General features: G+C 38.3%; 1 protein-coding gene across 1 annotated transcript in view; it reads right to left on the reverse strand.

Annotated features, from left to right (window-relative positions):
* csmd2 (CUB and Sushi multiple domains 2) overlaps nt 1-17,448 on the reverse strand; it is a 602,495-nt gene that overhangs the window by 379,994 nt on the left and 205,053 nt on the right. The window contains exons 15-16 of the mRNA XM_072548527.1: nt 9,642-9,857; nt 8,744-8,932 (exon numbers count right to left, since the gene is read on the reverse strand). Coding sequence (XP_072404628.1) covers nt 8,744-8,932; nt 9,642-9,857 — 405 coding nt within the window. The remainder of the gene's footprint in view (nt 1-8,743; nt 8,933-9,641; nt 9,858-17,448) is intronic.

Consider the following 17,448-nt stretch of genomic DNA (forward strand, 5'->3'; position numbering starts at 1 on the left):
TGTGACTCCACTTTCAAGGAACTATGCATCTGCAACTCTAAGTGTCTTTTTTTTAGCAACACTCCCCAACATCCTACCATTAAGTGTATAAGCCCTGCCTGGATTTACCTTATGAAAATGCAATACCTCACATTTGTCTAAATTAAGCTCTATTGCCACTCTTCGGCCCACTGTCCCAAAATTTCATTGCACTCTGAGGTAAATGTCTTCACTGTCCACTATGCCACCAACTTTGGTGTCATCTGCAAACTTACTAATTATACCTCCTATATTCATGTCCAAATCATTTGTATAAATGATGAAAAGCAATGGACCCAGCATCAATCCTTGTGGCACATCATTGATCACAGGCCTCCAGTCCAAAAACAAACAATCCTCTACCACCACCCACATCTCCTATCTTGAAGCCAATTTTGTATGCAATTGGCTAGCTCTCTCTGGATTCCATTTGATCTAACCAGTCTATCATGAGGAACCTTGTCGAGCGCCTTGCTGAAGTCCATATTGATAGTATCTACCGCTCTGACTTCATCAACGTTCTTTGTCACTTCTTCAAAAAACTCAATCAATTTAGTGAGACATGTTTTCCCACCCTCAAAGCCATGTTGACTATTCCTAATCTGTCCTTGTCTTTCCAAAAACATAGAAATCCTGTCCTTCAGAATCCCATCCAACAAATTATTCATCAATGATGTCAGGCTCACTGGTCTGTAGTTCCCTTTTCCTTACCACCTTTCTTAAATAATGGCACCAAATTAGCCACCCTCCAGTCTTTCAACACTTGACCTGTGGCTATCAATGATACAAATATATCCTCCCGAGGTTCAGTTTCAACCAGCAGAGATCATTACTGGGAACAGAAGAAACCATCACGTTTTTCCCCATTTTGAAACCTCTTCACAACAACCTGCAAAAGGAAATTTTGAAGCACTTTTTTTTAGCAGACAGTCCCTTCAGAAAAAGAAACCAGGAACCAAGGCAAAAAAAAGTCTAAAATATGAACAGAAAATACTCAGCATGTCAGGGAGTGGCCATGAAAAGAGAGAGAAGCAAGAAGTAATATTTCAGCTTGATGAGCTTCCATTAGAAGGTTACACTGTTTTCCAGGATGCTTATTTCGAGCATTGAAATGCTCCAATACTGTAAATACATAAAAGGCTATTTGTTCAGTTAATTTGTACCAAACATACAGAATATATTTATCACAAATACAGTTAAGTATATAACAATAAACTGTGCTGCAGTGTGTGCTCTACTGTATAACTGATGGCTTCTTTCAGTTGCAAAATGTTCCAGTTAATTATAGACTGTGTTCCGCTAGTCCCATTAAATAATTAAGGGCTTGAGTATAATTAATAAATGGCGGTCAATTAACAATTTCTTGTGCTTAATTCTATTAGCTCTTACTGAAGCATTTCTGATGCAACTGAAACACTCAGTCATCATCCGAGAACAGTACATCTTACAATCTAAGATAAATGCAGTAAAGAAAATCAGGGTTATACCCAAGGCTAAGAAGACAAGACATGTTCTTCAAAGGCAGATGAATAGAGCTATAATGATTAAAAGTGAGGTGTTATATGACCTGGTTGCTTCCATACAATGATAGTAATTTTCTGAGCTGCAAAGGAATGATACATTCAGAGGACAGGCTCCTCAAATTGAGGAAAAGAAGCTTTATCTCTCCTGAGATCAGCCGACTTGAGGAATAATTTGTTATCAGGTGCAATGACTATTGATTAGTACAAAATGATAAAGATTTGTTGTTTAAGCTTCAGTCCAAACTGTAACGGATGTAATTTTAAGTTAAGGAAGAGGAACTCATTGGGTAAAGGTGTATAGATTGTCTGGACTGACATTCTGCTGAAAGACTAAGAATGGATCTTCTCATTCCACATATCTATTTTCCTGAAAGTGGCAGCAACACCTGAAATGATAAACTTCTGTAATGAAAAAAGTTAACACTTTTTGACTTAGTCCAACTGAAATAATCACTTCTTTTTCTTTGGAATTTTAACATTATTGTCATTTCATCATCATTATTTTTGGTCTTTTACAAACATCTTGGTTTATTAAGTTGTTGTAACCCATGGATTCATAAATGCCATATGGTTCTGCAAACATTTCCTTTTTCCTGACTTGTTCCAAATAAAGTTAAAAATCACACAACATCAGGTTATAGTCCAACAGGTTTATTTGGAAGTATGAGCTTTCAGAGCACTGCTCCTTCATTAGGTGTGAAGGAGCAGTGTTCCGAAAGCTAGTGTTTCCAAATAAATCTGTTGGACTATAAAATGCTATTGTGTGATTTTTAACTTTGTCCACCCCAGTCCAACACCAGCATCTCCAAGTCATGTTCCAAACAAAAGCAAGGTAAAGACGGGAAGCTACAGCACTATAAAAACAGTCAGAACAAGCCTCAAATAAGAGACACACAAAAAATAAATTTCTCTCAAACCCTGCCATTCATGTTATATAATAAATGGACAAAATAGTGGAGCAGAGAAAATTAGAAGGGATACATTCAATCTTTACAATTTCATAGCTGTCTTATATTGTTCCTTCAGTAAACAGCAATAATTTAAAAAATTTGGTAAGAAGAAAAACACAGTTGCTTGAAATGAAGTAATTTCTTTACAGTCATGGTCAAAAAGCTGGGAAGAAAACAGATTTACTATGATACCACCAAGCAAGAATTGTGTCAAGTTTATACTGGCTTTTTCCACTAAAAAGATGCACATATAACTTTTTTTCTTAACTTTTCCTTTTTCTTTAAATACTTATTTTGAAAAGTCTTAATTTTAGTATAATTTAAAAAGTTATGCAAATGTAAAATTAGTTTTCCATGGCAAGCGATGACTTTGTCAGCCATTATAACCGTATTATGTTGTCCAGAACCTGGTTAGACTTGTTGCAACAAGGTGTAATTTTTAGGTGAGCTTATGTGAAACTAATAGAAAATAGCAAGCTCTCATCCATTCAGTATGCAAACAAGGAAAACTTCAATTGTGCACCATATGGGAAAGCATTGGAGCACTGATAGCCACTTTTGGTTTCCTGCATTTAACTGTACATATGTGGGCTCCAGACTTAGCAGTCAATTTCAGAGGACCCAAGACATGACATAGCAACAGTCTAAACAATGGAAAAATTTGTGCCATAATAGTGATTTCTTTAATGCACTTGATGCAGTCTAACAAGGGTGGTGTGATGGCTCGGTGGTTAGCACTGCTGCCTCACAGTGCCAAGGACCCAGGTTCAATCCCAGCCTCGGTGACTGTACGGAGTTTGCACATTCTCCCTGTGTCTGTGTGGGCTTCCTCCGGGTGCTCCGGTTTCCTCCCACAATCCAAAGATGTTCAGGTTAGGTGAATTGGCTATGCTAAATTGCTCATAGTGTATAGGGATGTGTAGATTAGGTGCATTAGTCAGTAAGAATATAGGATAGAGGAATGGGTTTCTCTTTAAAGAGTGGGTGTGGACTTGTTGGGCTAAATGGCCTGTTTCCACACTGTAGGGATCCTAACATTCAAATCAATTCTATGAATCAAACAGTCAATGTAATACAGGATAGACAGGCTGGAAGACATATTTTGCTTTTATTTGTTCAATCATGGGATGTGGGTTTCACTGGCTGGCCAACATTCACTGCCCATGGGATATGGGTTTCACTGGCTGGCCAACATTCACTGCCCATCCCTAGCTGCCTTGAGAAGGTAATGGTGAACTGCTACCTTGAACCACTGCAGTCCACATGGACGGTGAGTAAATAAAAACAAAAATGGTCTCTAACCAATGTAATACAGGATAATAGTCTTAATAATGGGTGTTAGCAGAAATGTATTATATGCTTCAGTGAGTGGCAAGACACTTAAGTCATTAGTGAATGCTTTTCCCCCCTCTTGTATGTGTTAGCTTAAGAGGAAATTGTTGCCATTTTGTCACTTTCTGTAAGTTACACTGCAGAGTAAAAACCAAGTCCAGCCAGGGTTTCTCCTGAGTCAGAGTTCCAACACTAAATATCTATAAGGCTATATCACAGACTTACACTATCTGGATTTTATTCTTCTTGATGTCATTGTACATACAAGCACATAGAGATAACTGACTACATTGACTCCATTATATTGAAACAATCTTCATCACTGAAGATGACTCAGGTACCTTTATACTGGGACATCGCACGTCGTGATGTAATGTAGCTATCTTAAACATACAGGTCTATCTCAGTTTAAATCAGTGCCACAATACAATAGTAAATGATTATTCATTTATCCCTGCAAATCTTGGTAACACTTTCCTGTTTGTTTTCAGTACTGGAATCTAATTGGTGTCGTGGTGACATCAGAACAGTGAAGATGCCTGGCTGAAATAAAGCTATCACTCATTGTCCATGTGGACTGCACTGGTTCAAGGTAGGAGCTCACCATTACCTTTCTCAAGGCAGCTAGGGATGGGCAATAAATGTTAGCCAGACAGTGATATCCACATCCCATGACTGAATAAGTAAAAACTAAATATGTTGTGGGAAATTTGTATTTGCTTTTCACCATCGGGAAGCTGTTGCTCTTAAACAACACTGTCATGTTTTGCCAAGAAAACAGAGAGAAAGACAGAATGGAATTAACATCAGCTTAGCCAGGCTGTTTCATTGAGTTCAGTGTGAATTTCTGCTCTTAAACTTGCAGCATTGACAACCTCTATAGGGCGGCACGGTGGCACAGTGGTTAGCACTGCTGCCTCACAGCGCCTGAGACCCGGGTTCAATTCCCGCCTCAGGCGACTGACTGTGTGGAGTTTGCACGTTCTCCCCGTGTCTGCGTGGGTTTCCTCCGGGTGCTCCGGTTTCCTCCCACAGTCCAAAGATGTGCAGGCCAGGTGAATTGGCCATGCTAAATTGCCCATAGTGTTAGGTTAGGGGTAAATGTAGATGTAGGGGTATGGGTGGGTTACGCTTCGGCGGGGCGGTGTGGACTTGTTGGGCTGAAGGGCCTGTTTCCACACTGTAAGTAATGTAATCTAATCTAATCTATAGGAATGACTAGAAAGAATTCCACTTTCTTAAGTGAAGAGTGTTGTGTATTTATGGTGGCAATAACTTTGGATTAGAAAACAGGGGATAGAGATGAAGCTCCTTTTCAACCAGACTACAGTAAAGACAATGATTTTTTGGAATCAAACAAGCATAATCCTGATTTCTGCTCAAATTAAAAGATGTGTTTTAGTGCTGGGTTAACACTTTGAGTTGTACATTCCACTTAGCGAATTTCACACAAAATACTCAAATTGCTCATTAGTGCAGCAGTTTGTTCTGGTGTTTATCCCATTATGGAAGTAGAAGAACAGATAAATCTGAATAGTATTAAATACAGTAAAATGCATTTTGTGAGAATGAGTTGAAGTAGTGTTTCCCAGACACTTGTCAGTTAATCTCAACAACTGGAATCCCAAAGAAATCACATCACACAATGACATGTTCACACCAGTTCCATTCAGTTGAATGGACCTGAAAAATTGAATCAAGAAAACTAATTAATGGATATAGAACACAAGAGGTTGCATGAAAATTGCCTTCGCATGTTAAAAAAAGATCAAATTTCATTTCACAGAAGCAGAAAATCATTTTTGAAGTAGAGCATGCAGTAAACATTTCAACACTTAGAAGTGTATTTTTTTTTCATTTTGTGTATTTGAAGCTTTTCCTATCACCTCTCCTCCCTCCTTGATTTCGAGTTTAAATAGCTATCAGTAGGAATATACTAAACATCCTAATTTGGTCTGAAGTATATAACCCGTTTGTCCAGGTGTGCTGAATATGTTTCATACAAAACCCAACCTATTTTATTCATATGGACACTGCAAAATTCACCATGACTGGCTAATGTCGAAACTGTGCCAGCATAAGTCCCGACAATTTGCTTTGCTAGCATAGTCATAAAACTTAAGATATTGGTGTTCAATCCACTAAGGAGAGACTTAAACTTAACTGAGAGAAGTGAAGTTAACATTTCAAGCATTGCTTTTCATCAGAATCAAATATGTCTTTGACTGAGAGACTACTTTTTTCTGTTTTCCTGCAATAATTTGACTTTTATCACAGGTTAATAATCATCTTCCCTTGCTCAAATATCACTACTGGTGACTGTTTTGAATAATAGTTCTGAAAACAGTCTTTTGTTACCTTCCTCCAGCCAGTCAGCTTGCACTTCTCAATTCAATCCTTTAAAAGATCTTCAAAGTTAATTAACAAGGACTGAGCAAGTATTTATTTTTCATGTTTGCCCATTTCAGGGTCTTAGTAAAACTGGCACTTGTGGTTATAAATATTGTTCATATAGCTTTCTGGTAATTTTCATTGTATCCTTTTTTTTGTATTATCATGAACATTCAGAACAACATATATCTTTTAGTAAGGAGCGTGCAAAGAATAAAACAATAGCATTTTTTTCTCAATATTAAAATAACATTTTCTCATTGATTCATTACGTTGCCTGTATCATGCCGCCCCCAGTTGAGATGGGAGAGGATATGCAGTCTTTAACTGGTGCTTGACCAGAGTCAAAACATCATTCAATGTAGCAGTTCATCCTCTCTATCTGCTGAGTTATTTCTGACAACTTTCCAGTCATTACCTTTACTATTCCTTTCACAACCAAGCATCTACAAAAACACTGGATAGTGCAAGTTGAGCCTGACGTGAGAAATTCAACAATGCAATGCTGCATTCGAGCACCCACAGGCAAGTGCAACAACACATTGTTCCTAACCAGAGATAGTTTCAATAACCAGCAGCAGGGGTGAGAGTGCGAGTACTGGTATTGATAGTGACAAGTAGTAGTCTAGGCTGATGGCCAAATATAAATCTGCGTTCAAATCCCACCATGACAGCTGGTGGATATAAATTCAGTTAACAATGTCTAGAATTGAGAGTTAGTTTCAGTATGGAGGCCATGAAACAATAATTGATTATTGGAAAAAACCTATTGGTTCAATGATGCAAAGACAATTTTCCATTCCAACCTTATGTGGCTGATGTGAGAGTCTAGGTCCACAATCATGTGGTTGATTCTTAACTGCTCTCTGAAATTCACATAGTTCAAGGCGACGTGGAGTTAGGCAAGACACATGAGCTCGTAACGCTCACATTGCATGGAAAAATAAAAATAAAAGTAAGGCTAGATGATAACTTATCCATCCCTGGGGTGGCCCAGTGGCTCAATAGTTAGCACTGCTGCCTCACAGCACCAGGGACCCGAGTTCGATTCTGGCCTCGGGCGACTGCCTGTTTATAGTTTGCACATTCTCCCGTGTTTGCATGAGTTTCCTCCGGGTGCGCTGATTTCCTCTCACATTCCAAAAGATGTGCAGGTTAGGTGAATTGACCATGATAAACTGCCCATAGTGTTAGGTGTGTTAGTCAAGGGTAAATGACGGAAAATGAGAGTCTGGATGGGTTACTCTTCGGAGGGTTGGTGTGGACTGAAGGGCATGTTTCCAAGCTGTAGGGAATCTAATCTATAATTTACCTGTCAATGACTTTGCACATCACTTTCTGGTGTGATTAAACAGATGAAAAGCTCTTGAACACCAGTTGCCTCCATGCCCAAAGCAAACTGACTACCATTGACAAATATGATCTGGGATAACAAGTGACTGCAATGCCATTCCCTGTTCTTCACCAGGTTTGCAAGCCACTCTCAATCTCTTCAATTTGCATACAGGAAACTCAGATTGTCCAGAAATTTAGACAAAATAAATTTCTTATTAGTCAACCAGATATTCCACTTTCCAAATATATTGCAGATTAGACTCTAGAATATATGAAGTATTTACAATACCTTGCCAACCAGCTCTATAGAAAATCCATCATTGTCAAGGAGCTCAAGTATTATATTTGCTGAGCTAACAGCTGTAAACTTTGGATGAGATCTTTAGCAACAATGACGTTTGCATATCAAGAGAAGTTCAAATGCGCAGAATAACTGTCATCAGTACACTCCTGTACTGTTGTGAGGCCTGAACTCAGTATTAGTGGCATACAAAAGAGCTGGCAAAAAAATCTCATTCGCAATTGTTCTCTGGGTATATCCTCTGGATTCAATGGGATGTTTGATAAACACTAGTGTCACTCCTGAAGCCATTCCACCAGCATTTGGGCAAAACTCCTGCAAAATCTTCTTCAAAGTATTTGAGGCTGTGTCCAAATGGCAAAAAACCATGGTTCTTTCCAACTGTTTCTGTCATCTCTTGATTTTCTAAATGTCCAGGGAAGAACAAAGTATAAGACTCCAAAATCATCCTGAAGCATTCCTTAAAACTTGGCAAAAATTGGCATTAACAACTGAGAGGAGTTTGCTCCCAGTCATTCAAAATGGAGACAACTTGTCCATCAAATTGCATCGTTCATGGAATCACAGTGTCTTAATAATGAGGCAGTACAGTAGCAGAAAAGAAAGAAAATCCTACATTCATATCTTCTTCCAAGAATTGTCCTGTTCTAATACATGAAGCACCACAGCAGAAACTCTTGGCTTTGAAAAGATTTCACCCTTTAGCCAGAGGATAGGCAAGGAACGGACAATTGTGGGCACTCTCTGGTCTTACTGTTGTATCTTTTATTAATCATTATAGCAATTCAAAACATGCTGTTTGTACACTAAATGCATTGGTTTAGGTCTTTGCACAGCTCCAAACTAGTGTTGAAATTTCAACCCAAGTGAAATGAAAGCTCACGACCACCTACCAACACACCTTGGAAGAGGCGAACTCCACACACGCCGTCTACCTCCAAGGCAAGTTATCCGGAACGCACCTTCCAGTCTATACCCCGGAAAACATGAAAACGTAAGGGAGTCTCCAACTCCAAATCGACGCCCAGTTCTGCTGCTGAATGGCGGGATACCCGGATTATCACAAGGCTCCAAGTCATATTCTAGATAAAAGAACAAAATGGGTCACCATTTATGGGAAGAAGATGATTGTTATGTTGAAACCAGTTTGAGCAGAATGAGTGAATTGGCAGGTGGCAGGTACATAATAAGAAAATTGAAGATTTATGTAGTATAGGAATGTGGCTATCAAACTGTTCAAACCAAAAGTACTCCAGAAAAGAAACTTTAACTTAAATAGTTCAATATGTTTAGAAAAGGTAACTAACTATTTAATTTCTTTTAGGAACTTACTGTTACAGCTTGCTCTCTGCTTTCAATTTGGAGCCTGTGTTCAGATGTAGGCAACTGTTGAATGCCTATTTTCTTCCTGAAAGAGTTCTACATGAAATTAACTAAATGGCCTTCAGCAATCCTGAGTGGATAAAGGCTCACCGTACTGTGCTACACAATTCATTTCAAATTTGCAATTCCACTCATAAGAATGATTGTTATAGAAATTATAGAAGGGGCATAGTAAGACTGATGTAATAAAGGGTGCTGTTCTGAGCTTGAGTCACCAAAATATTTATTAGGCAGAACAAAGACAGAATTTTCCTTTTCTGGTGAATGGTATGATACACAATTTGGACATGCTTGGGAAATATTCCCAGGTCTATGCACTCCGATCGGCACTTTACCACATTTACTTTCAAATTGGTCAACCGAGAAACGCTTATATATCTACAGGAAGAAACATAAAGTGTGTTATACCTGTGAAGGTTATGTTGAAACCCTCATACGACATGGAAAAGTCTGAGATGAATCGGATCTGTGTTGTATAATTCCCAAAGAGTCCAGCACTGACTGAAGGTGGCAGGTTAGATCCTGTGAGTCTTTTCAAAGGATGAGCAAAGCTTCCATTTTCAGTGATCAGCAAATAGTCGTGGGGACTCTCCAAGTGAAAAGTATGAAAGGTGAACTGAATTCCTGAAATCATAGTTGCAAATAAATAAAACAGAATGTCAGGAGGTCTGAAGCATACACGATACTGAACAAAGAGAGTGTTGAAGACCAAACGACTGTTTCTGACAGCCAAATGTAAGATCAGAATACAATCTAATAACATTTGTTTTCTGCAACATCTAAGTTTAGCTTGCAAAAGTTTATGAATGAAACTGAGCAACAGTCCTGCAATCAGGTGAGATCATATGTCGCAAGGTTCAACGAGTTTAATGCGTCGATTTGATACAACTTATATTACAGTCTAATCTTTAAGAAGTAAAGGAATACAAATAATTACAACCAGCATGGCGACAATCAGTGCTGAACCTCAGACATCAAAACTGATACAAGGTGGCATAATCACATAAACGGGATCAGAACACTTGAAATGTCACAAGGAAATCACACCAATATCTCAACTATTTCCAACACAGAGAATAAATCTAGTCTATCTTTGGTCAGTCTTTTTTTTGTCATAACTATTGTGGCAGACATCAGCCACTGACTCCCACGATTGACAAATAAATATCTTTATGTTTGACAATTAATGGGAATTTATACTAACAAATGTAATTTTGAAAATTCCACAATCAAAACTGAATTAGAAGATATTTAAATGAAACTCCCTACATTATGGAAACAGGCCCTTCGACCCAACAAGTCCACATCAACCCTCCAGAGAGTAACCTGCCCAGACCCATTCCCCTACCCTGTATTTACCCCTAACTAATGCAGCTAACACTACGGGCAATTTAGTATGGCCAAGTCACCTAACCTGCACACCTTTGGATTGTGGGAGGAAACCCACACAGACATGGAGAGAATGTGCGAACGCCACACAGACAGTTGCCCAAGGTGGGAATCAAACCCAGGTCCCCGGTGCTGTGAGGCAGCAGTGCTAACCACTGAGCCACTGTGCCAACTGTGGTAGTGCCCCACCTCTGAGCCAGAAGGTGCAGATTCAAATCTCACCTGTGCCATAGGTGTATCGTGATGTGTCTAAATAGATTGAATAAAAATATTTAGCAGCCAAATGCTAAGAAGAGTTTGCTATCAATGTTACTATAGTTTAACTTTACTGAAAGAACCAGCCACGTATGTTTCATACTAGCCATCAATCAAGATCAGAAAATAAGCAAATTAATGGCGAAAACAAACATCAAAACAGTGGCAACTGGCCATACCGATACAATATTCAGGAAAGGATCCATTCCCTTTCCTGGTTGACTTACACAACTTAAATTCTCAAGCAATTGCCAATCATTTTTGAAATGCTTTTTTTTATTCAAATATTTCATTTAGTGACAGAAGAAATTGTTCAGAATACATTGATCTTGCTGTGCACTGCTCATTAACCTGAAATGAAAATGGTTTGGACACTTATGCCAGACTCTTCTTTCTCTTCATTATCTAACATCAACTTCAGATTTTTCCTTGCAAAATGCAGAGGAACATCTAATTAGAGCACAACTGGCAAATTATTTAAACAATGTCATAGTGCTGTGCATTAAATCACTTCTACAAATGACAGGAACATGGGATAAGCCACAGAGGCATTTCATAATGTCAAACTAAAACATATGTGAAAGAAAAATCTGATTATATATTGACATGGAAAGGATTTCCAACATATTTATGAATTGAAATGAGCATCTGACAGTTGAAGAACCATTAGGATCCTTGATGGGCCATTATCCCATCCAGAAACATAGATTGTACTTTTTGATAATTGCTCATTTTAATCCAATTTATACAGTAATTTCTACATCTGTGGAGAATCTTGCAACACAAACAAATTAAGCTATGTTTAAAATTATTTGTTTTATTTTGTGTTGCAGTTTGATTGTCATTTTCTTTTCAGTGCAATAATTATGTTAGGTCTCAATGATGTTATTTACAGAAAACTAATATTCAGATAGCCCTAAAGTGCCAAATTACTAGAAATGAATAGTTAAATTGTATTGTATACAATGCAGATTAGAATAATACAGACATGCCATTTGAGATCTAAAATTCTTGCATTTTTAAACAGTTAACCCTAAATTTTGTATTTTTTTTAGAAAGCTGATGCTTTAGTTTATTTAATCCTTGGATTTATTTTATTATTAATAATTGTGGCATTCAACAGCTCTGCAGATAGTTTAGAGAAAAAATATAAAATTTTGAATTGGTAGAGAATTATTGCTCCATATACTGGAACTTCATTTACATCTTTAGATTATATTAGATTAGATTAGATTAGACTACTTACAGCGTGGAAACAGGCCCTTTGGCCCAACAAGTTCACACCAACCTGCCGAAGCGCACCCACCCAGACCCATTCCCTATGTTTACCCCTGCACCTAACACGATGGGCAATTAAGCACGGCCAATTCACCTGACCTGCACATTTTTGGATTTAGTGATCACAGAACTAGGAGGCTGTTGAAGCAAATTGTTCACAGCAGTACAATATTTTCAATTTTAATACACTTCTCAGAAGACATAGAAATGACAAACTGTTTCACTTGTGGAGTCAGTAATACACACTGCATTATCTTTGACTTCTTTGTGACCCATACTGTGCAATGTCAATCAGAAAGGAAGCCACGTTTCAGTCAGGCATTTCTGAATGGTAGCAGCTCTCCTTGACCCGACTTTTCTGGTTCATGTGTCAGAAAAATGAGTATAATCCCTGTTCGATCTTTGAACATTTCATGAATAATTCACAACTGATGTGCTTCAATACTACAATGCTTTGAATTTGTATTCATTTTTATACACAGACTAAATAAAGTGGAAATGAAAATGAGTTTTCGCTACTATTGCTAAAGGTGACACAAACAATTTGTGAAAAACAAATTCACTTTTCTTTAATTGAAGAATGTTGTTGCAAAATTCTATGTGCAATACTGCAGCTTTTTCAAGGCAATATAAATTATGCAATGTCAAATGTCCAGAAAGTTATTGCCATGAGAATTTATTGGGCCAGCTTATTGGTAAATCCATTGGAGTAGTGATTATCTTAAATTCATGACAAATGAGAGCAATGTTAAAAATTGTATACTGTTCAGAGTCTTCTCAATTCGGAACGGGCAATGAATGTTGGCTTTGCCACTTACACCCTTGAATGAATAAAAATATTAGACTGCACGATTTACGAAGCCAACTTTGACCAAAGTGGTGCAAACATTAACAGAATTGGAAGCTGAATGACTCTCAATCCAGAAACAAAAAAAATTATTGAATATGAAATGAATCGACAAGAAAGCTAAGTTTTGTGGCAATGAACTCATTTTACTCCAAGACTCATTTGCACAATTATTTACAGCAACTTTTTCACTCAATGCAATGGACTGGGTGCATTCAGAGTTGATTCTTTCCATCCTTTTCTGTCTCCAAAGGATCCTGTATCTTTCAGAACCTACCGTGTTGAGGTACGGTACACTGACTAAATTAGGGAATAGGCTTGACACACTGAGGGGTCTCCTCCTGCTTCTATGTTGCTGTAGAGTTCTGCTGAATTGTTAACATAGTGTAGACTTTCAGCGAATGGTATTACTTTCATTTCCAGCTAATTGTTGTTCTCATTGCAATTAGGATTTATGACTGATGCAGTGATGTCACTAGTTTTGTGCTTGGAATGATTTTTCACGTTGAATTCAATGCTCCTGGAAGACATTTTTACTTCATTCTGAAACATTTCTAGCTCCATTCAATTTGAACCATACCATCTCAGGCAGCACAATAAACTTCCAACATACTCCATTAACTGAAAAATAAAACTTGTTGAATGTTGGTTGTTCTTCCCAAAGAACTAGTAAAATACTATAATACATGTTACTCAGTTCTAGGGCTCTCTTAGGAAACAGGTAAATTTGCAGAAGTTCCTCTAAAATAGGTCTGGAAGTGTGTACATGGAATGTTCTTGATGTATGAAGGGAATCGTTGGCATTTTGATAGAACATTTATTCAAAGTTTGTGAGAAGATTTGTAGCTCGGGTGCTCGTTGCTGTGGTTCTGTTTGCCGAGCTGGGAATTTGTGTTGCAGACATTTCGTCCCCTGTCTAGGTGACATCCTCAGTGCTTGGGAGCCTCCTGTGAAGTGCTTCTGTGATCTTTCCTCTGGCATTTATAGTGGTTTGAATCTGCCGCTTCCAGTTGACAATCAGAAGCGGCAGATTCAAACCACTATAAATGCCGGAGGAAAGATCACAGAAGCGCTTCACAGGAGGCTCCCAAGCACTGAGGATGTCACCTAGACAGGGGACGAAACGTCTGCAACACAAATTCCCAGCTCGGCGAACAGAACCACAACATAGAACATTTATGTTCTCTCTTAAATGTTGCCGCAAAGAAAAAGACCACTGGTCTCTCCCAAAATGTCAATCAATACAAGTTGTCTAGTTGCTACATTCATATTCGAAAGGCTGAACTTTGAATCCCACTTGAGGACATCTTAATAACATGACCATGATCTGCCAGTTGAGAATAGGATTACAAGGTGCAATTATGAAGATTTAGGTTATAATTGACTAGACATATTTATCTATGATATAATTAATTGGATGCATATACTATCTATATATATATAATGTATTTTTTTAACAAAGAACACTTTGCAAATAAAAACAAACTACACTGGCAACACTGTTGCATTTGCAAGAATCAGCTGTTTGGATGAAAGTGAAGAGTCTGCTATAGTAAAGAGAGATCTTATGACACACTTATTGGTTTAAAAAAAAGAGATACCAGTCTTGGACACAGAATCTGAGGTAACTTGTCTCAGGAGTAAAAGCTGTTGCCTCTCTCCTTCATTGTAACTTCTCTCAAAATTTGAGAATTGCAAATCCCTCAGAAGACCCTATCATCACAAGTTGAGAGTTCCTAAGCAAAACTTGAAATCTCTACCCCTGGCTTCAGAAAAGTGAATTCACCCAGTCATAACTGATCCAAGAAGACACCCCAGTACCAAAAGCTCATATCTAAAATGATTTGGTATCTACAGTATTTGGGCCAATCTGTGATTGATTATTTCTTTCAGATTTTGCTTGACCAAAGTAATATTAAGATGATTGGTAGATATTTTTGACCCCAAGAGTTAGAGATGGGTGTGTAGTGTGCAAATGTACATGTGCATGAACCTGTTACTTTTTTCCAGAAGGATAGTTGCGTTTACTTACACAGTTGAAAAACTTTTTGTCAATTATATTTACGTTGTTCAAGTAAGTTTTGCTTGCAATAAAAGCATTCTTTGTAATGAATTGGTCTGACCTATTTTCTGATACTGAACTCTGTGCAGCCACGTATATGTATAACTGGCAATCTTACTTTTTCTAAATTTAAACTTTGTTGTGACCAGTCGAAGAGTGAGATAAGGAAAGGAATAGGTTCACTCTCTGGATTAGAGTGGTGCTGGAAAAGTACAGCATTTCAGGCAGTATCCGAGGAGCAGGAAAATCGACGTTTCGGGCAAAAGCCCTTCATCAGGAATAGAGGCAGAGCGCCTGCAGGGTGGAGAGACACAATCACTCTGCCAACTGGATCATAACAGCTGATATGAAATTACATGGAAACTCATGCTTTTGGTGCATAGCATTTGTACAATCCATAAGAACATAATGATAAGGGACAGGATTTTGTTGAGATATCATGGGTCTCATCAGCAACATGGAGAGCCAGTGATGGACCCATACTGCCTCTTCCAGGGAAGATGCATAGAATCTAATGCCAATCAGGTATTGGTGAGGCCTTCACTTGGAGTTAAAACTGAATGTTCCATCCAGTGACAGCTGCTGGCAAATCAGAGATTAGTGATTCATAGACTTGGCAGCACATGAAGAATGCAGTCGCTGCTCTAGAAGAACAATCACTGGTGTACCAACAGAATGACTGGTGATTTATGGAAGTGGAGAGATGGCTTCCTGGGATTTGGAGAGGGTCAGAGTGATGAGAAACGGGGGTTTCCTCTGAAGAAGATTCATGCCAGAGTTGAAACATTAACGTTATTTCTTTACATAGATGCTACCAGAGCAACTGAGTTTCTCCAGTGTTCTCTGTGTTAGTTTCAGATTTTCAGTATCAACAGCATTTTGCTTTAATACCTGAGTTATCTGCACTGCCTGGACCACTCTTCAGCGTGGGCTTCTTCAATGCCAGCAGCTTCTCTGCTGCCAGGATTGATGGGCCTGCAGCTATCAGATTGACCAAAAACGTTTGGAGATGGAATCCTTATTCTCAAGGCCTTGAGAATCCTGACGACAGTCAGGCAAGCACCTGAATGCAATTCCGAAATGGGTTCCTGAAAATTGCCACAGCAGATTTGCCAGCATCTGGTTGGCCAGGGGATGAGGCTCCTTCCCCAACTCAATATTTTAATTAAGAGAACATAAGTATTAAAACAGGAAGGTTGTTAGTATAACCATTTATACCCTTTCTAGCAATTTAAAAAAATCAATAAAGCACCATCTCTCCTCTGCTATTCGTGATTACTGGGATGGGGGTCACTGGCCAGCATTTATTGCCCATCCCTAATTGCCCAGAAGGCAGTTAAGAGTCAATCACATTGCTTTGGATCTGGAGTCATATGTTGATTAGGCCAGGTAAGGATGACAGACTTCCTTCTCTGAAGAACATTTGTGAACCCAGATGGGGTTTTTGAACAATCAACAGTTGTCACATGATCGCTATTGAGATGGTTTTGTTTTTAATTGAATTAAAATTTTATCAACAGCAATGGTGGGATACTAATCCATGTCATAGAGTCCAAACAGTCTATGCCAAACATAATCCAAACTGAACTAGACCCACTTGCCTGTCCCTGGCTTATATCTCTCCATATCTTTTCTTTTCATATTTCTAACCAAATGTCTTTTTAACATTGTAATTTTACCCAGATCTACCACTTCCTCAGGAAGTTCATTCCACACATGAACCGCCCTCTGTATAAAAAAATTGACTCTCATGTCTTTTTAAAATCTCTCTCCTCATGTCTTAAAAATGTACCCCATAGGGTTGAAAATGCACCATCCTTGTCAATACCTCTCATTATTTTATAAACTTCTATAAGGATATTATCCAGCTGGAACAGGTTCAGAAGAAATTTACTAGGATGTTGCTGGGTGCGGAGATTTGAGTTATAAAGAAAGGCTTCGATACGCTGGGACTTTTTTCACTGGAGTATAGGAGATTGAGAGTTCCTCAGAATGTCATAGAGTCCAGTGACATTTCTATCACGACACTACATCCCTTATCTTCCTGATGCTACTCAAATGAAAACTGGAAAAGGTATATCCCATGGTTTAAAAGGGAAGAAATACAGTTTCCCACTTTGAAGTATGAAACAGAGACCTGGTGGAAATCTGGGATCAGCTGTGCATTCAGGTCACTCAGACTGAGTCATTTATTCATTGAGAAAATTGCTTTCTACTTCATGAAGTACAATTCACAGTAGAAGGTAATGCATCAATGTAAAAATGTTTTTATAAGTCTGCGTTTGGTGAGAGATCACAGCAGGCAAAAAAAAATCACTGAATGCTCCTTTAATAGAGTTGTGGGCAATGTACTTTCGATAAAATAGATGACTAATTACTCCTGC

The sequence above is a fragment of the Chiloscyllium punctatum genome, chromosome 27 (assembly GCF_047496795.1).
Source record: "Chiloscyllium punctatum isolate Juve2018m chromosome 27, sChiPun1.3, whole genome shotgun sequence".
Lineage (NCBI taxonomy): Eukaryota > Metazoa > Chordata > Chondrichthyes > Orectolobiformes > Hemiscylliidae > Chiloscyllium > Chiloscyllium punctatum.